This window comes from Episyrphus balteatus, chromosome 2, assembly GCF_945859705.1.
Source record: "Episyrphus balteatus chromosome 2, idEpiBalt1.1, whole genome shotgun sequence".
Lineage (NCBI taxonomy): Eukaryota > Metazoa > Arthropoda > Insecta > Diptera > Syrphidae > Episyrphus > Episyrphus balteatus.
In genome coordinates, this window is record NC_079135.1 from 28,390,781 (window position 1) to 28,411,862 (window position 21,082).

General features: G+C 31.2%; 1 protein-coding gene across 1 annotated transcript; it reads right to left on the bottom strand.

Annotated features, from left to right (window-relative positions):
- Positions 1-1,945: 1,945 nt before the first annotated feature.
- LOC129909354 (homeotic protein empty spiracles) lies at positions 1,946-8,645 on the bottom strand. The gene is made up of 4 exons (XM_055986440.1): positions 8,567-8,645; positions 7,707-8,493; positions 2,763-3,003; positions 1,946-2,687 (listed from the first exon to the last, which is right to left on the bottom strand). The coding sequence occupies exons 1-4, from the start codon at positions 8,643-8,645 to the stop codon at positions 2,325-2,327; spliced, it is 1,470 nt and encodes a 489-aa protein (XP_055842415.1). The 3' UTR covers positions 1,946-2,324.
- Positions 8,646-21,082: the final 12,437 nt, after the last annotated feature.

A 21,082-nucleotide genomic window follows, 5' to 3' on the forward strand; every position in this document is an offset into this window, starting at 1 on the left:
AAATTTTTAACTTAGAGAACAGAAGAAAATTTAAAAAATCATCAATTTGTTTTCAACATTCGTATTTAAAAAAAGTATATTTTTGGAAATCCAAACTTTTGCTTTTTGAATAGCCTAATATTTCGTCATCCTTCGGTTGGACTATAATAATTGTGAGCTATATATGATCAAAATAAACTAAGCGTGACAGAGTTGCCACCCAAAATACCGACACCGACATAGATATTTAAGATATTTAAAAAAGTCCGTGTTTTTCGAGTCCTTTTTTAAGTATATTACCGTTGATTTCCATTTTTTTTTAGTCACTTTTTACAAAATGTTTCCTAATTCTTATATGGAGAGGCAAATATAGACCCTATCCACGCTTTAAGCTTTTTATAACATTTGTATCCGTAAAACGAACGAATCCCCTCCTCCTCGACATTGAGATCAAAATAGCCCTATGCAAAAAAAGGAAGGAAGTATCATATTTATTTTCACCCGATATGACAAAGCCAAAAAGATGTATGAACGTATAATAATGTTCATCTGTTTCATTATAGCTTCAGACTTATCGTAATTAGACAAACTGCAATTTTTTGATGTCATTTTTTAGGTGGATAATTGTTAAACAAAATTCAATAAAAATATTGTAAACAAATCTTTGATAGTTCGAGAAAAATAAATTTAAACGTATAAAAACGGCAAAAATTTCAAATAAAAACTAAAAATTTTGTTAAAGTATTAAAATTTTTGATTTATACACACATTTTTTAGTTCAATATTTGCAAAAACTGCATCAAAAAATGTGTGATAGGTGCTGTACTTTAAAAAGAATAAAATAAAACGTAAAAGCAAAAACTACGAAAACAGCTAATAATTTCCAAAACCGAAATAAAATTAAAAACAATTTTTAACGTGAAATTTTTAATGTGATCTTTTAAACTAACTATTTTCCAACCAAAATCAACAAACATTTTAAAAATAGATGATTTATTTCGAAAGAAAAAAAAATTACGTAGAAGTTAAAAATTTCTCATACAATAACTTCTCTCGGAATAACTTCACGAGATTATCGCCCCCAAATAATTTTTAAAAATTCAAACTAAAATTCGACTTTTATTAAATCAAGCTCTAAAAAGTATGAAACAATTAAATATTCCTCTAAAATTGTCATGTGAGATTCATTTGATAACCGTTCTCAGATGCCGCCTTCCATAACAAAACAACACATTCCAACAATAATTGACGTGCAGAATTTAGTTTGATTTAAAATATAGCAGCCCTATCAAGTATTCAGTTTTGTGAAGGCAACCCTATTTCATTGTTCATGAACCACATTACATTTGTGCGTTTAATTTATTTTCAAACTCATATAGAAATAAGGTAAAAAAAAACAATTCTTAACACATGGCAACCATGACTCCTGTCGGGATATGGAATGCTAACTTTAGCACATTCTGTTTAATTCAGCAATTTATCGCACACTGCAAGATTTGAGTGTGGCACTCGCTGAGAGATGGTCGTTGTATGACTGGATATTTGAAATATCGTGGGGCGATTCGAAAAATCTTGGAGAATGTCGCTTTCAATAGTACTGTCTTCTCTTAACGAGCACGGATGGTCACCATAAGTATAAAAGCCTGCAGCGAATGTAGGAATAAAAGATATAACTTAATTTAGCAACGAAAATATGCTCTTTTGTTCGAAATAATATTTCTGATAGTAGTCTTAATCTTGAAATGCACAAAAACTTTTAATGCTAAATGTTCTGAGTACAGGTTTGCACCAGTTTTTGGAACTTTGAACATACTTCGATTCCTATCATTAGTTTTGATGTTTCCGTTGTTGTTTTTTGAAGAAAAGCAAAATAGATTTGAAGTTTTAATTATTTTAAAATTTTCTTTATTTAAATTTTGTTTTTGCAATCTTATTTAAATATTTACAATTTTATTTATTACTTAAATTTTATTATTACTCACGTATCACACATAGCGGGTATCTTAATCATACATATACATAATTCGTTTAAAGTATTTACAATAATTATTTTTTAAGGTACCTACATTCAATTCTCTAAAACAGAACAATAAACATAAAATGGAATAAAAAAAAAAAAATGACTTCAACATAAATTATAATAATTTATTATGCGAATTATTCACAACTCAAATAAATTATTATTTTTGTCTCAAAATAAATTCGCAATGAACTTTAACTGAAATTAAAAATATTTATCTTGTTTCTGTTGTCACGAGCGTAATGTGACTGAAAAGTCTGACTAGATTTACGGTTATACTTGTAAAAGCTATTCCCGATAACAGTTTTTATTTCGCGAAACCGAACTAACTAGCAATGTTATTCGATGAAGCCTTTGAACGTTCTTTAGCTTCTTGTTGGGCTTTTTTTGAACGTTTCCATTTCATTCGACGATTTTGGAACCAAATTTTAACCTGTGTCTCAGACAACATTAAACCACTGGCAACTTCAAAACGTTTCGGTCTTGAGAGATATTTATTTTGTTTAAATTGTTTTTCCAGCTCGAGCAGCTGTTGGGATGTGAATGCCGTTCGTGGTCTTCTTGTTTTACCCAAAATTGCATGATGTGGATATGCTGCTAATTCGGGTATCCTATGATGCAGCATACCGGCACGGGCAAGGAATTCAAATGGCAGGTGAGATTGCACAAAACTATGACCCATGGGGAGCTGCAAGTTGAGAAGAGAGGATTGCCAATCGTCAGTCATATGAAATTGCTTCACTCTATCTTCGTTGCAACTCACCGGAATGGGCTTACCAGATGGATCCAAAGGTCGATGAAATGCCGATCCTCCTTGAGCTAACAATTGGTAGGGATGTCCACCGGCATAGAGGGGAAAGTCTTGTGGTCTTATTGGGCTGTGTGGGGGTATTGGTTTTTTGAATTCATCATGAAAATCCATTCGCATGCTTATGTGATGTTGATCTTCGCAGCCTGGACTGATTGGAGGGCTGGAACGGTGTGATGAGGTTGGAGATTCTGATCTGTAATAACAAAAAAAAATACTATAAGTTAAGCTGCTAATATTTGTTTTTAAGTTTTATAAGTTGAATATTGTCATCCCAACGTGTGCGGTAAATAAAAAAAGTGTAGATAGTAGATATTTTCAAAATTTAGGGCTACTCTTTTGGAGCTTTTTATATGTTTTAATTTCAGACTCTAATCCTTCAGGTTGTCATAAGGTACATTAAAAATAAAAAATGTCAGGCATCTTCCGACAGTTTTATTATAATAGCAATTCAAATCAGAAGCAATCGAATGCTTTTCATCAAAAAGTAAAATCGAACTTTTTTGTGGTAATCAAACAATATTCCTTACAAAAAAAAAAAATACAAAAACTAAAAAATGGTTTAAAAGGTTCTGAACTATCTGTGTAAACCATTCACCACAAGTTTACATAGTTACATTTCGAACGCACCAACACCGATTGAAGTCACCGTTTATGCTCGATTTCTTTGAGCGGTTCAAACCGAAAATTACCCCATTTACAACAACCTACAGACGCACAATTACGCAATCGTAATAAAGACGCTAGACCATTCCATAATGGTCTTGATACTTATTCTTTTAAGGACCAAAAATAAAGGTACATGCAACATATTCCAAACCTCAGCCTTTATTGTTTTTTAGTCTTTTTCGTATTGAACAGAATTTTAAAATTATTGTTCTTGGAATAACTCTGCAAACTTTAATTCGATTCATTAAATCCTTCTACCTGTACCGAAATGATAAAACTAAATATGAAAATAAAGGTTGAAGCATTAAAAACAAAAAATGCATTAGTTATGAAGATTTGAGAGTTCTTTGCAAAAAAAGTTTTTGGGCTATAAAATCCTTTTTGTTTTACAAACTAAAATTGTTAACAAAGGTACAGCTTATAAAGACCAAAAAACATTACTATCATACTTTTGTTTAGCGGTATAGGTTATCTATTTTCTTTGCTGATATGAGTCTTTCAAAATGATAAAGAGCATTTCCGCTTTAATAATTGTAGTGAGAAGTTCAACTGCTAATATGCATTATCTTTTATTGAATTCCACAAACTTATTTTTATTGATTTAATGTGAATTTTAACCACTATTGTCTTGAACACCTCAGAAGTATCTTAACTCCAAAAATAAAACTCTAATCTCAATTCCAAAGAACAACAAAGCCAAAAAATGGCTCCGGGTTGGGTACGATTGACCGCATTTTAAAATCTCGTTTTTAAAATCTCGCATCTTAAAATCTCGCATTATGAAATCTCTTATATCGAAATCTCGCAATTACAAAATCTCGCTTAACGAAAGCTCGCAACATTAAAATCTCGCAAACTAAAATCTCGCAATTTAAAATCTCTTATTGAAATAAAATATTTATTAATTCGCGCGCGCGAATTAATAAATATTTTATTTCAATGCTGTCTGTCTGATATTACCTATGCATTTACCTATCTACTTGCTTACTACTTGAAATTGTAATCATTGTATTATACCTATCAACAAAAAACATAACTGTTGATTCTAAGAGCGAGAAAAACAAAATTGTATTTTGCTACATCTAAAAAGATGCCGTTATTTACATTTTTAAGCAGTCAGTAAGTTGGCATCACTTTCTCTACAGCTGTAATCTAAAGGAGAATGGGCAAGTTTGTATGAAACGTGGACGTTACGCGGCCAGGAATGAAATTGCTATTTTTTGATGTAATTAAGGTTTACATATATTGTGCAGAAGTTTTATCCCTGTGACGTATTTCAATAACGGATAAAATGCATTTTTGCATTAAACACTTTATATATGTCTCAATTTTATAACTCAAATATGTATTTTAAGTGAAAATATTATTTTCTGTCATTTTCCCAGAGTCTGAAGACCTTTATCTTGAATATCCAACCACTAGAACCCAAACTATAAGCATTTTAAAACAACAATTTCCAGCCTATTTTTAGAGTTACGTTGTTCAATTTTTTGTTACTTTGAATTGTTTGAAATTTTTCGAACCTGAAGTAGTTGTCTTAAAAATCTTATATTATGAGTTCTATTGGTCGGATTTTCAAGATTAATGTCTTCATGTTCAGGGAAAATGACAGAGCATCATATTTTATGTTCCATATAAAAATATAAATCAGTTTTTCCTTCATACATTGAACAATGCATAAACAATACTAATACTGCATTATCTTGCATTCTTAACGCACATAGTGAAACGTCCATAGTAAAAGTTTTTCCTGGGTTATAATTCTTTCATTTGATACCAATTTTATTGATGGCCGCTCAACGTCCAAAATGCCCATTCTCCTTTATTGTCGAGAGTTTAGTTATATGGAAAATTTAAGCTGCAGCAATCGAGATCCAATAGAAATGCTAAACGAAGGAATAAAACCGTTTTTCGCAATACATCTTTAAAAAATACATACAAACAACGACTTCAACTGTCAAAAATTGATTTCTTGCGAAGCATAGCTCAAAACCTCTCGCTATCTTAAAATTATTGTTTTTGTATGGAATTATGTATATTATCTTTACTTTTTGTTTGTTAACTATTGAAGTAATTTATTTTTCAATTAAATGACTTTCCTGGGAATTTATTGTTTTGTTTTTGTTGTTTAATTATGAGAAAAAGATAGAAAAGGTAAAAGTTTGTTGTATGCATATTAGACTTCTATTTCATAGTGTTCAAGATCAACTGGATTAAGGATTAAAAGGACTTAATTCAATCGAGTTTGTCGAGTTTTACAATGCGAGGTTTTTGTGGTGCGAGATTTTGTTATAGCGAGAATTTTATGCAGAAGCGAGATATTTTCTAAAAATGCGAAATTTTGGTTTGCGGGATTTTGAAAATGCGAGATTTTCTTATGTAAGATTTTAAAAATGCGAAATTTTGTTTTGCGTGAAATTTTAAAAAATGCGAGATTTCATTATAAGAGATTTTAGTTTGCGATCAATCGTACCGCTCCCAATGGCTCCAACCTTTTTGAAAAATACCTAACTTTTTACAGAAATAAACAAAAGTGTTCTTTTTCTTTGAATAAATGCAACATATTATAGAAGTTAAGCCTTTTGTAGTTCTAAACAATTGCCTCCGATGTTTTTTTTTTTTTTGTAAATAGGAACATGCACTGAAAAATAAAGTTCTGATTTTGTTCACATAAGATCAACAAGTTTGGTGAATTATCTACATATGGACTTAAGAGAAGCAATGAAAGATTGATGAAAGCGTGTCGAAAGCGTCGATTGAAAATAAATCGGATAGAATGATTAAATTCGCGACTAGGTAACATTTTCTTATTTATTTTTATTTTGGCCAATTATAAGAAATCAAAGCTTTTGGCTTTGTTATCAGAAGAAAATTGATAAAAAATCGAGAGGGGAAAATTATATTTTTAATTTTCTATCGAAACATTTTTGTTTAGCAGGAAAACATATTATAGTCAAAATGATAAGAAATTCATGTCTATATGTTTTGAGTAAAATCGGTTCAGTCTTTAACGAGACTCGTTTACCCAAAAAAATTCGTCAATTTTTACAAGGGAAGTATTCATTATCCGATTTCTTCATATAAAAGAGAATAATATAAAATGAGTCTCGGAAATTAACCAAATTGAAGAAAATTCATGCACGTAAGGTATCACAGACCGAACGAACGGACAGCATGAAGAAAACCACTTTTTTAAATTTCTCCATCCATTGTTTAAAACGAAATCAAAACATACCCTTTAACGCCTCTCTACAAAAAAAAAAACCCATTTATGGTAAGTACGCTCTTTTATACTTGGTAGCGAAATGGCGCCCAACAAAACAAATCGGAATTGTCAGAGCATTTCTGATATGATAAAAGATATTATTATAAACAGTTTTTTGGATGGAGAAATGTTTCGTTCAAACCGAAAGCTAGTGGTTTTGAACAAAATATATAAACCACACCGCATTGGTTACTGAGAAAAAATGTTCCAATACAAAAGGAATGCTCTAAAATTTATGGCTTTCTCTTAATAAAATAAACGGTTTTTAAATTAAAATTCATTTTTTGACAAATCTTTGCAGAATACATTTATTTGGTATATTAAAAGGAGGTCGGCTATGAAAACTGTTACAATAGGGACTTGTCTGGCGATTCAACATATTTTTAGTTGAGACACCAAGTTGGGTGAGTGAAAGTTATTCCTAAAAATAAATAAAAATCCTTTAAACCCGCGTATTTATTGTTCTTTACACTCTTTTCTTTTGGGAAGATCTTTCGCTCAAGCAATTTCTTAAGGGTGGCCAAGTAGATACTCATGTCAGTTTTCAAAATCAAGATAACATTGATTTAAGACTGAAAAAGTATCAGTTTTGTTTCAAAAATGGGCTACGGAAATATATCTAATTTGTTTTAATTTCTGGATTTTAATATTGAGTCAACGCCACAGTAGTTTAGTATGGAAGGTCCAAACGAAGGGGTAGAAAAAAGTTAGAAAATTAAATAAAAGCTTACTTGAGTTGACTAACCATTTTTTAAGAGTTAAATGGTTAAAGAGTTAAAGAGTTGAACTTCGCTCCAAATACTTTTACATTAAAATATTTGATAATGTTCTTGCACATTTTTGACCAACTTTTGGTCAACTTTTCAAATTCCACCATATATTTTAAAATCACTACATAAAAGCGGTTCATTTTGGCGACATTTTCTGTCAACTTTTTTCACAAATAAATTCTCTTTCAGTCTCACCTTGACATTCCGTCGGGACTTGGTGTTCCATACTGATCTCGACTTTCGTGTATCCGTCTTAGAGCTTCTTGCTCGCTTATTGGTGCTACTGGTAAATCTCCATGTCCTCTCGTTGGTAGCATCATCATCCTTGGATCCTTTCCTCCATTCTCTGCATCACTTTGATTTTTCGCCAAAAGTGCATCAATACAAAATGACTTTTTTACACTTGCAACTGGCGGCGGCGGTGAAGTTTGTGTAAATGGTGCTGTCATGCGATTCATGTATCCTTGATGATGGCTATAACTGTCATAACCCGATGATTCGCATGCTTCCGGCGGTAATGGTACCAAAGGCGGTGGGGGCAATACTCCCCCAATCATTGATGCGGGAAGAGGAAGTTGTTGTGATGGCCGAAGTTGTTGTTGTTGTTGTGATTGTTGTTGAATAAGCGGCAGTGGTTGATTATTATCCACCGGCAAGGGGCTAAGTGTGTAATTACTCTGTGGTGAATTCGCCGATTGTGGTGAATTAATTGTACGCGGAGGCGATAGCGACGCACTTGTATTATTATCACTTTGATATTCCTGTTTCAGAGGACTCGAATGGTTATTGTTGTTGGTTAAAAACCGAGATATGTGCTGCTGTTGCACTTGTACACTTGACATATTGATTTCACTGTTATTATGGATGATTCTATTTTGCACTGTCACTGCTTTTGTTCTACTGTCACTTGACGAATTTCGGCATAGACGTGTGTTACCGTTAACGGCGCGTTCCGAACTGTGATAAACTTCAAGTTCTAATGCTGCATATATCCACACAATAATATTTCACATCTCACATTATATTGTCGCACGCATGGGTAGTTATGGGTTAACCACTACACTCATAGCGAAACCAGTTGGTTTGTTGGCCACCACCTCTCGCTCTCTCTCGTTTGAGATAAGATGGAGTCATACGTAACTGTCATTGCACACATCAACAACGGTTTCGCAAGAGAGAAACCACTATAGTCGGTCGAAAAAGGCGTGGCTATGTGGTGCAATTTAAAATGAAGATTGGATATCAAAAGTGGGTGTGGCAAATTGTATTTGGATGGAGTGGTATTGAGGAAATCTCGTCAAACGAGATATTTAAGTGGTGCTCTACTCTCTGGGATCGGGACTACAAATATTACGATAAAGTGGTGGCAGGGATAATTGGCGATTATCGGGTGAATACGACGGTGAACTCGAACTCGACCTACCACCCTCGCTGTCATTGTCATCGGCATTCTCGTACTTTATACGGAAATGTCAACCTTCCCTCAGTTGTTTTGGGTGAGAGAGAGCCTTTTTAAGGGTTCGTTTTGCATTCTCTGACTCTCTTTGGTATACTAAGTATACTAAACCGTGGAAGCCAAGAGGCTGAGGGTGAAAATTTGACTTTAAATGGCGTAAAGTTTCATTTCTCTCTTCTCTCTGGTTATCATGAATCTTCTTTTGCGATGCGGCTATGATGGTGGGTGGGTTGGAAAGGTTGAGGGTGGCTTTTGGTAAGGATAAAGTATAACGGTTTTATTGTTGACACTAATATATTTGTGTAATATTCATGTGTTATTTTGTCTTGAAAAGAGAAATGCACAAAGTCCATCTCATTATTGTCCATTTGTTTGATTGTTTGAACTTTTCTTTAGTTTTTTTTTTTTTACTTTACTTCCTTCATGATGCCTGCTACATGTATAAATTAATGTAATATGTATGTATTGTGTCTTTACTGTGTTGTTCTTTTTTTTTTTAATATGGATGAGCTTAATGTGAGTGTAATTGTGTTTCAGGGTAAAAAAAATGCAAATTTTCTGGTAATACAATTTTACGGGATGCTAAGTGGTAATCAATTTGTCGTAATGTCTACGATTTGAAGATTTTTATTTCGTTTGGATTTTTGTTTTTATTTTTATTTGGTACTAAATTGGTTGGGGGGAAATGTTCCTAAGAGCAGATTAAGACTAGAATGAGGTAAACAACCTTTTTATATGTGATTTTCAACAGATTTTTCAATATCGATTCCATAGAATAATAGGATACCTTTATGAGTAGTAAGAAAAATGATGTGTTGAATTTTATGGTTTCGTAAACGTTTAAGAATAATGTAATCGATATAGAGTAAACAACTATACGTAGAAATAGACAACTAAACCATTTTAAAGATTGTTTTTTTTAATAGGTATTTAAGTACATTGATCATTTTACACTGGTAATTTTATTGTTATCATGAGCATTTCATTTAGCATGAAGATCTTATATCAAAACGGAAAAAATGGTACTCCTTTTTGCCTATTTAAGCGACTAAAAAGAAAAAAATGTACCGCCAATAACCTGAGGTACTTTTATCAAACTACAAGAAGATAAATACTTATACCTTGCAAGTAAAATTTTTAAAATTAGCATAGAACGAACTATAAGTTGACATGTAATTGTAAGTACTTGTAGTTCTGCGTTAAAGACCTTTGGGTCAAATCATCGTTTTCAAAAACGATCTTATGTAAGATAAGTTGCGATACTCCAACTTAGCTTTTCTTGCTGATTAGTTAGAGACAAAACTGTCAAAACAGATGCCATTGATCGTTTTCGTATATTACGATCTAACACTCTTAGATCGCACTGTTACAAAACGGGATGAACTAATGTCATAACACCCCCAAAACTAATTTGGTGTTTTTTAAACGTTCATCCATTGCGAGAGTTATTGATTCGCCAATTTTCTCCATCTACACATTATTATTAATTTAACGATTTTATCTTAATAAAAAATACGGATATTTCATATAAAATTCTTACCCAATTTGAACTTAAGCGAATATAATCTTTTTATTTTGCACCCGAATGTTCGAATTTTTTCGAATTTGTTTGAACAAACTGGAATTTATCATTTCGAAGTATGCAGTTATTCAACAAAACTAATTTACTTAAGTCCTCAGAAAAGTATAGTTACATAATATTTTTTTTTTTTTTGTCAAATTGTGTGTTTATGCCTGTGAAAGTCTTGTGAGTAGTTAAAGTTGATTTAATTTATTACTTTTTGACTCTTTTCTGTCAATCAGAAACTTGAGGTTCAATACGGTTTTGTTTCTAGTGCTTTGGAGACTTTCCAGAGGAGTTTCAAAATCTTGTAAACTGATGATTTTGTAAACGTGTATTTTACTCAAAAATAACTCCGTGGGTTTCAAAAAGCATTTAAGGAACGATTTTTTTTTGGGAATAAAAACGTATCAATTAGTTTCTTAGAAAATTGGTAAAACATAAAAGCTTTTTTCAATTGTCCGAACTATGGGGCCTGTTTTGTGTTCAGACTAAACTTGAAGTGTCTCATGGAGCATTAGATTATAAAGAAGAAGAAATCTGCATAGTTTTAAAAAGTCACTTGATTGCAAGTGATTGCAAGTGAAAATTGATCGAATTTGTTCTAATTTCACACAATTATACTAAAATCTAATAATTATCCTTAGTAATATTTCATTCTATTTCGAATGAACGAAATAGAAAGAAAGGTAGGCCTAAAAACTCCTGGTACAAGCAAATGCAAAACCACCAGCATTCAGTTGGCCTTAGAAATGGAACAATACAAAACCGGGAGGCTTGCCGCCGATTTCTGAGGTCAACCCGGCGAACCCCACAGGCGGATCACTAGTGTGAAGCAGTTACGTGGGATAGTTATGATCCCCTCGACATCGAGATCATAACAGCGCCGAGAAAAAGGAAGAAGAAGATCCTTAGTAATATTTCATTCCAAGATATTATGAAAAATACATTTTTGAATCACAAAAATTCGAAAAGGAAATGCATTTTTAGTAACTTTTATCAACACGTTTATATGTAATCTTTTAATAATGTTGCATATTAAAAATTTTCATACGTGTTTTAATTTCCTTGTAAATTTAAATAGTTTTCTGATTGTTTTTACAAGGAAATTAAACCACTTACGAAATTTTTAGTAGGTATGTAACATTATTCAAACATTGCATACATAAGAGTTGGCAAAATTTGCAAAAAAAAATTTGAAAATGGAGTTTTTGAAATTCCACTCTATAAAAAATTAATTAACCATTAGTCCTTGAATCTATTAAGATATTTGTTTCTTGTTGAAAAAAAACATAAAACTAAAATTATAAAAAAATTATTATTATCTATTAAAATAAAAAAAATCGATGCAATTACTGTACTTTGTTATCTATCCGATTTGTATTAGTAAATCAAAATTGTAAACGAGTTGAAATTATTTGATAGTCGTAATTTTTGCTGGCCACCCTCTATATTAAAAGCAATCTGCTCTTAATTGGCAACGTTAAAGCTAAATCACTTAGAAAATATCCACAATTTGCAACAATAAACAGTGAAAAAACATCACATATGTTGCAACAATTACACCCCGCATTTGACACTACCACTAAGTTATATCTATCGCTTAGAACTTATAACTGCACCAGTTCAACCGAGCACAATCGTCAATCAGCCACAATGAGTGCAAACAATACATCAGCATCGACACAGCAGGTTCACCCAAACAATAAAAATAAAACAACCTTATACGCACATCAGAGTTGCAACTGGCAGTAAATAACCCTAAGCTTTTAGAAATGCTTGTGTCCCTTTTTTGATTGTATCGTGTTAATTCATCTGATAAGTGAGCAATAATATTTTCATGCTCGTCCTTATCCTCGTCCGTCCTCTCAACCCTCAAAAAACTATTCGCAACAATTTGGGATTATTAATTGAATAAATATTTAAGTCGTTTAGACGAATTGTACGGTCGACTGGCAGTTCCATAGTTTTATACCACCACCCTTACTGTCGAAATACATAATTCGGGTATTTTCGTAATTTCAAATACAAATATGGTTTGTTGTTAACTTTTTCTTTTGCTGCCAGTCTATCCCCTCGTAACTAATCAACCATTCCCAATTCTTGTCATATAGTCATAAATTCTAGAATCCCTTGACAAATACCCGTTTTCGTAGTGCTTAACCCATAGAAAGGGTATTTTCATCCCTTTTGTCTTTCTTAATTGCTAGTTAGGTTTCGATTTTTCAAAATCAAAATAAAATCACAAACAATTTAAATAATTTGAAAATTTTATTACATTCATGTTTATCCTTCGCCTCATAGTTAAGGTGGGTTTGGAGGAAGGTTTTTCGAAATAACATACTTAAGCACGATTCAATGGTTCCTTCTTCACGATATGTTTGTAGAAAAACAAAATATAAACAAACCATTAGAGTTGGTTCGGGTTCTTGATGATACGTAAAGGAATGGTACTCATTATTCCAATAGAATTTTGTACAACAGTACGAGTATGTTCTTTTGGATAGAAAAAACTGGACAGACAGATTTCGTAGACAAAACATCAGACATCTCATTAGTGAAGTTTGAAGAAAATTTAAAAATGAATGCAGACAAAAGTGAAGGGTATTTTACTTTCATATTTACCCATGATTAAGGAAGGTAATATTGGGGCAACTTATAAGTGTTGTGGAAAAATTTTAGTCGAAATAAAAAAATTTCAGAAAAGAATATTTGACTTTTGAAAACCAAAAAAAAAAAAAAAAATTTACGAATTTTAAGGGGCTTTTTAAAAAATCGTGTGCGATAAGGTCTGTTTTCTCCCGTTTTCGTAGGACGTTCAACAACTTGGTCTTTGTCTTTTCAAAATCAGAAACTCATTTCTGTTGAAATTTCGTAATTAATCACGTTATTTTGATTAATACAGCCTTAGGCTGTAATCTGGGATTTTTAAACCTAATTTATACTGGTCAACTTTTTAATAGAATATTGTAATTAGATTTCATTTAATAACGGTAAGGACCATTCTCTGCTTCCAAAACTTTTCTTAATTTAGTAATAAGATAAAGAAATTTAATTTTTATCAATTCGATTGATATTTGCAAATCTCAATAAATCTGTAAATGTTTTTGACTGTTGAGTGTTGATAAATGGGTCTATATCTAAAGTTTTGTTTACAAAATTAAATCATTTAAAATTTTTAAATTTCTCTAATATGGCACCATTTGTTTTCTTTGAACTTGGCCAATTCTGTCCGTTTTGGAATAAGGCTTTTGTTTCAATATATTTAGAGCGATTTTATTCACTCAAAGTTGAAAACAACTCGAGGATTTTTATTTTCAACTTGAGAATTCGATTTTATTTACTGAAAGTTGACGGTTTTAGCTTTCAGTTTTCAAATCTCAAGTTTATCAACTTTTGATTTTCTCAACTTCCGATAATATCAAAAGGTTGCCAAGTAAACTTGTGATTTTAATTTAAAATGTCATTTTTTAGTTTTATTTTTGTGTCAAATGTGTTTAAAAAACTATACAAATTTTTGTTTTTTGCCGAGCACACTTGAGAATTTACTTCGAAATGTCGAAATTTCTTTTTTATTTTTCTGTCAAAAGTGTTCGCTTTAAGAAATTAGTAAAATGAATCTACCTTATTGCATTCTGGAAATTAATTAAGATTTCGATACTGCCCTTCAAAATTTTTCAAAAGATTCTCAATTAGAATGAGGTCATGGCCTTGTGCTGACTTCAAATTTGTCTCAAATTTTTGACAATTTTAAAATCCCATCTACACTTAGGAGCAAAAAAACGGAATCAAATAAATTATTTGTATTAAAAACAAAAATTGCAATGGATAAAATAATGTTTCTTCAAGTCTCATGGTCTCATTTAAAAGCTTGAATTTTGTACTTTGAATTGTTGGTAAAAACATCAAAGTGCATACGATAGTATCATCGCTATCTGTCAATAAACTGCACTTCTTTTTTTTTGTAAATGTTAAATTTTCTTGATACTCGCTGCTTCAATTTCAGTCTTTTTTTTCCTAACGTTTCTATTGACTTTGTCTGTCAATAAATTCCACTTAATTTTTTTTTAATGTTGAATTTTACAGACACTCTCTGTTTCAAATTCAGGTCTTTTTTCCTTACATACTTCATTTATGTTGATTGGATCTTTAAAAAGTGAACGGGTTTTTAAGTTCCTAGCATTAATTTAAAGCTGTTGTTTCAAGCTTTTTAATGTTGCAATTGACATTCATATACGTCAATTACATCCTGACCAATTATCGTTTTTACAGAACGAAAATTTTGATTCCATTTTTTTGCTCCTAAGTGTATTACTTTTTTCCTAATTATAAAAAGTTACCATTTTTCATGGAATGCCCCATTTGTGATGGGAGTACAATTTGTTTTTAACTCGACGAAGGATGGTCGTTTTATATCGGAAACTTGTTCTTTTTCTAATCACTTACTCGTGCGATTAAGAATCTAGCGCCTTAAAACATACTACATACATACTAGTGCTAAACACAAAAAGAATTAAAAGTTTTAAAGTTTTAATGTCTCTTTCCAATCTAAAATTGTGCAAGAATATGCGACTTTGCTTTAGGTTTTATTTTTATTTCATTACATAACTACGATTTGCTTTTTATATTGCAGACATAACCAACCCTTTTCTATTGTTTTAAGAATTAAAAAAACTGAAAAAAACTGAAAAAAACTGAAAAAAACTGTAATGCTTGAGTATTTATTCACGTACAACTTTAAAGGTCAGCTTGTATGTAATTATTTTTAATGAGGGATTTTTTGTAAGAAAAAAAAAAGAAAGATGGACTTGTTTTACAGAGGAAGATACTAAATGTAAATTTACGTGAGTTTTGTATTGTACAGTATTGTTTTTGTTTCCTTAATCGTAAAATATAAAAACTTAAAAATTGTTCTTCTTACAAAAATTATACCACCGTCTCCACCAAATAATTCAATCTTTCAATCGTCAGAATTTTTTTTCTACAAAGAAGATGCTACTGTGCAAAGCGTTTCCGACTTTCCCATATCGAATTGTTAGCAATGGACACTTTCTCGGCCTTCTTAAGGACAGTTTATTTTCCATTTTAATTGTTAATGTGTTTTCATCCAAGATGGTACTTTTTCATTTGGGTTGAAGTTATTAACATGTTGGTCTTAAGACTGGGTTCCCTTTTTCAGCAAAGTCAAATCTCATGTAAAAGCATTTGTGTGTATTAGTGAATGTGTTTCGCTCTCTCGCCATCGAATTCTCTGGTTTTTTACTCTCAGGATGTTGGTTATGGTTTTCATTCATTGTCTCTTTGTGAGATCGCCATCGCACTCACGCGTGCGGGGTGACATGCAAATGGATGTAGGTATACTACATAGATCTTTATATGGATATGGTGTTTGTGGACGAAAACTGGTTTGAAATTCAATATTTTTATGAAAGATTTCTGGAGTGTATACCTATTTATTTTTGAAATGAAAACTTGTTTCCATGTTGCTGTTGTGGATGGCATTTGAGTTTTTTGTGTATCAGAGAAATTTTTTGCATTATAATAATAATTATAGTTGTTCAGCGGAGAAGCAGGTAGAGGATGTGTTATATGGGTGCATTGATATAATATACTTGACAGTATCCTTTGTGTAGTTTGTATAAAAATATGAGTAGATGCGCAGAAGGATTGGTTTTCAGGTTCTTGCTCACTTTTCAGTTGTTCTTCGTTGAGCAATTTTTTATCTCGCACACGCGCGTGCCGGCTGACATGGAAATGTATTTACTTACAATATATAGAATGTTTAGGTTCTTATCTATATGTTGTTTGAGGATGGACTCGATATCAATCCAATTTACTTTCAACACCTTTTTAATAAAGATTTTTTTAGAGTCACCAATGCAATGAACTCAGTTGAATCGATTTTGTTTTTTATTTACCTATACCTACATTATTAGGAAACAAAAATAAGGCAGCATTAATAACACTGGTCAACAAAATTGAACTTTTTTTTTGCCACAAGAACCAAGATATACTTTTCTATAGGTTTTTGATATGCTGAACTCGAATCTGAAGTCAAAAAAAATTTGATTGGCCTCCGTTTTTGAGATATAACAGTTATAAAATGCTGAAAAACGTCATTTTGGCTCTTTTCTAGCTTCTGTTTTTATGTGGGGTAATTCATTATAAACAAATTTGTTGCCAATAGCATTTTTCTGATTGCGCATTCGAGTTCAGCAACTCAAAAACCTTTAAAAAAGTATATTTTGGTTCTTGTGGCAAAAAAAGTTTAATTTTTTTGGCCAGTGCTATTTCTGAGTCAAAGACCACTCCTTAAATTTTAAATATCTCGGGAAGTAAAAAAGATATTGGAAAGATTTAAACATTTTTTCAAAGAATAAAACCAGTTCTTATAGGAACCGTTACAAATTTTTTTCATAAGGAACTACCCCACATAAAAACATAACCTCGAAAACAGCCAAAATGACGTTTTTCGGTATTTTCTAACGGTAATATTTCAAAAACGGAGGCCAATAAACATTTTCTGAGATGCGCAAGAGCGCAAGAGCAAGTTTTTTTTCAATAAATAGAAAAGAACAGAAAAAAAGAGTTCATCAGCGCCAGCTTATGCGTGGCATTCTTTTGAACTAAATTTGCATGTGTGCGTGATCAATGGAATTTTCAAAGTAAAAAAAGCTAAAATAGACACTTTCTCAACAATTTATATTAAAAATACTGTGAGCAAAAATATATATTTTTTTTTTGAAACTGATTTGAAATATAATGAAAAAAAATAATAAAAATAAATTGTGGATGCTTTGACTGCCCCTTCCTCAAAAACAGAATGCAAATATTGGTTTATTAAAATCAAATTTTTAGTGTGTAAATAAAAAAATATTTTTTTTTGGCAAACGGGTTGCATGAACAACTTTATTAACTTCTCATTAAAAAATACAAAAACATTTTAAAAAATAATCACGCTTTGCCCCACGACCAAAATGCTAAAAAAGTGCATTTTGACACCTTTCCTTCAAATTAACCGTTCAAACTAACTTCAAATTAAATTTTAGAAATTTTATTGGATTCTCCTAATTTCCCTTTATTGTTTTCTTTTTGTTTCATCTAAAAACACTAATAAACGGTAAAGTTATTCTAAGAAGAGTGAGTAAAAAAACATGAAATTACAACAAATTAACGAAGCTTTTTTTCTAATAAAAAAAAAAAAAAAAAAAAAAATCTGTTTCGCGTACTGCATGAAAACACATTTTATCATTATAAAACAAAAAAAAAATAAATAAAAAGTTTATAAACAACGGTGCCCCAACCAAAATTCTGATTCAATCTAAATTTGCAGGAAAAAAATCATTTTCGACCCTTATAAAAATCGCACAAGAAATGTTTCTAAAATTTAAATGATGCAAAAATATTTGTACGTTTATTTCCTTTTCAAAAAAGTACGTTTCATAAGATTATCTTATAAACTGCAAAAGTTATACAACAATTAGTCAACCGTCTTCCATTAAAATGCTATGGAAACCCCCCCTTAACCATGCTTGTTATCCGCCGACAGATGGTTTAAAATCATTATGAATGTTATTTGACTAAATTTTCTAATTTAAGACGCAACTGTTCACAATTCTTAAATCATCCGACCCCCTGTGTACTCTATCAACCAAAATCTTTATCTCAACAATTTTATTAATTTTTTAGTAGCGATTTCAAAGGTTCAAATACATGCAATGCATTAAATCCACTTAATCAACAACAATTTTTATCTATACCCAACAAATTTATCATTTAAAAGTTTAAAGTTTACTTCGTTGCACTAATAAAATAAATCGATTGATTTGTTTATTGACTTTATATAAATGTTAATACAGAAAAAAAAAAAAAATAATAAGCTAGATATAAAAACACTGATAATTTGATGCCTACTGTTCTGGCACTAATCAAATAAAACCTTTCATACTTCTGGGTCCTAAAATAAAGAAGCCTAATCGGCTACTGTTAAATTCTATTAAAACTTCCAATCAATCAATCTATAAATGGTCATAAAAATTTTACAAACAGAAGCTTGTTTACTTACCAGTAATTGCCTCTGTGCTCGATTAAATCGTTTAATCTTGATCGTTCACCGACTTGCTTTCCAATTACCAGCATAAAAAAAGACTAAATCAATTTTAGATTTAGGAAGCTAAGGTTTTTTTTTTTAATAAAACGTCGTTCTATCTAGACAGTGTTCTTCATTACAAGACATTGCTTTTAAATAGGGTGACCAACTGTCTTTTATGTTATAAAATATATGAAAAGTTAAAGCTTTTGGATCCTCTACAAATGTTTAATTCTGATAAAAGAGTTATGTCGTTTTCGATTCAGAAGCCTTCTGAAACCGTTTTGTTGACATGAAAATTACAGCTAGAAATCTTCTCAGAATAGAAATTCTCTTCTCGATTTTAAATCAGAAGCACTAATACATGAACACTAAAATGTCTTCATTCATTTTGTCTTCATTCAAAAATGTACTGTTTTCTGAATTGAAATTAATTAAAAAAATAAAAATGGGTGGATAAATGCAAAGGAATGATTTATTATCCTTTTTTTTAATCGTCGTCTTCAAATTTATAATTTTTTAATGCCATCTCTTTCGTTTGGAAGAAAAATAAATTATACAAATATTTGACATTTGAAATTTCACACAAACACAAAAAAAAAAAAACAGAAATGAGTGTAAGCCATTTGGCCTGTTCCATTCGATTTGAGAATGAGTAAATTCTTGAGTGAAACCAATCGAAAACGACAGTGAATGTCAATAGGGAAATGATTGAATGAGTGAAAAATTGAGTGACTGAGATATTAAGTACATAACTTTTGAGTGAGTGAAAGATTAAATGATTGAAATATTGATTAAAATCATGATAAAAAGAGTGAATAATGAAAAGGAAATAGTGAGTTAAAAATTGAGTGAGTGTAAAATTGAGTGACTCTGACAGTAATGTCCGCAAGCATCCAAAAATTTTCTGAAGCCTATTCAGAAGAGAAATTCTCTTCTCGATTTTAAATCATAACCCACTCAAAACCACTAACACTCAAATGTCAGTCCATTATACAGATACAATATTTCAGAATTGAGTGGAAGCGATATAAACTGTTCCATTGCATTAGAATGAGTGGATTCTTGAATGATTGAGAGAGTGAAAGGTTGAGTGAATAAAATATAAATTAAAAAAAAAAAAAAAAATTGAGTGAGAAAGTGAATGGGTGCGGAGGATGGATGAATGAAATAGTGAGTAAGTGAGAGAAAGTATGTCAGTTACTAATTTAGGTTATTATTATTCGAAATATCTAAGAAATTGTTTATGTTAAGAGTTGAGCGAAAAGAGCCCAGAAGTTAGAACCAGGTTAATAGTGATGCAATAAGGGTTAGCTCCCAAAGTTTTTGATAGACAACCTATAAGCGAAACAATGTGTAAAACCCTTCGTTAATCTTATGAGTAAAATGGTAACCGCAGCTTTGCACTGCTTGACAAGAACTACACTCCAATGCAGTGTTGTTTACGTGTTCTTTTTACCGTGCCGCTGTAGTCGCATATACTATCACGATTAGGAATCAAGAACAAATACTCGAAGACACTATATTTACCTCAGTAAAGCTCCTTCAATATTGATAAGTCGCCTGCTTCTAAACTCCACGCACCTCTCGACTTGCTTATCTCTTGAGTAGCTGTGACCCATTCCCAATCGGTAACGATATTTATTTTTTTTTTTATTATGATGGATTAATTTCCAATTACGGAATTTCGAATCATCCATTGTGGCCGATATGAATTTCAATCAATTTTCAATTAGTTTTTTTGTTCGATACAATAAAAATACCCTTGTATAAATTCAAAAAGGGGGTTGAGGAAGAGGGTTACTGACCACAATCGAACGGTTTTCAATCATATACAAAATGGCCTTTGTGTTTAATATTTATAATTAAATCAATTAAAATGGTTAAATTTATTTAAAAAAGTCAAAATCTAATCTAATCGACAAATCTACGTGTTACCAAACACAAACAACAATAAAAAAAACAATGAAAATAATTGGAGCTTCTGATTTTATTGCTATTAATTAGGTGTGAAGGGGGCTAATTGAAATTTCCAAATTACCCACGATAGCACAAATCGCACCTTGAATGCGCAACACATCTAATCGACATAGCATCGGGTCAATATGATACAAAAAAAAAAAACAAATAATGTTTTTCGAGAGTTGTCAAAACAAATAACAATGATAAAAATATAATATACAGCCCAAGGGCTGAGGTATTAAAATTTATTTTTTATTAATTAAAACAATAATTACCAACGTTGAATTTGTAACTGATTGGATGGATTGATTTGATTTGGTTTTTGGCTGATTTAATTATGACCATGACCAAGAGATTTGTATGTCCGATAGAAACCCAATTAATTTGTAGAACAAAATTGAAACGTGGTGGTAGGAATATTGATTTTGAACTCTTGGAACTTATCTTATGGATATTAAAAATTTTGAGTGTAGTAAATTTAGTGGATTTGATTGTAGAAATCT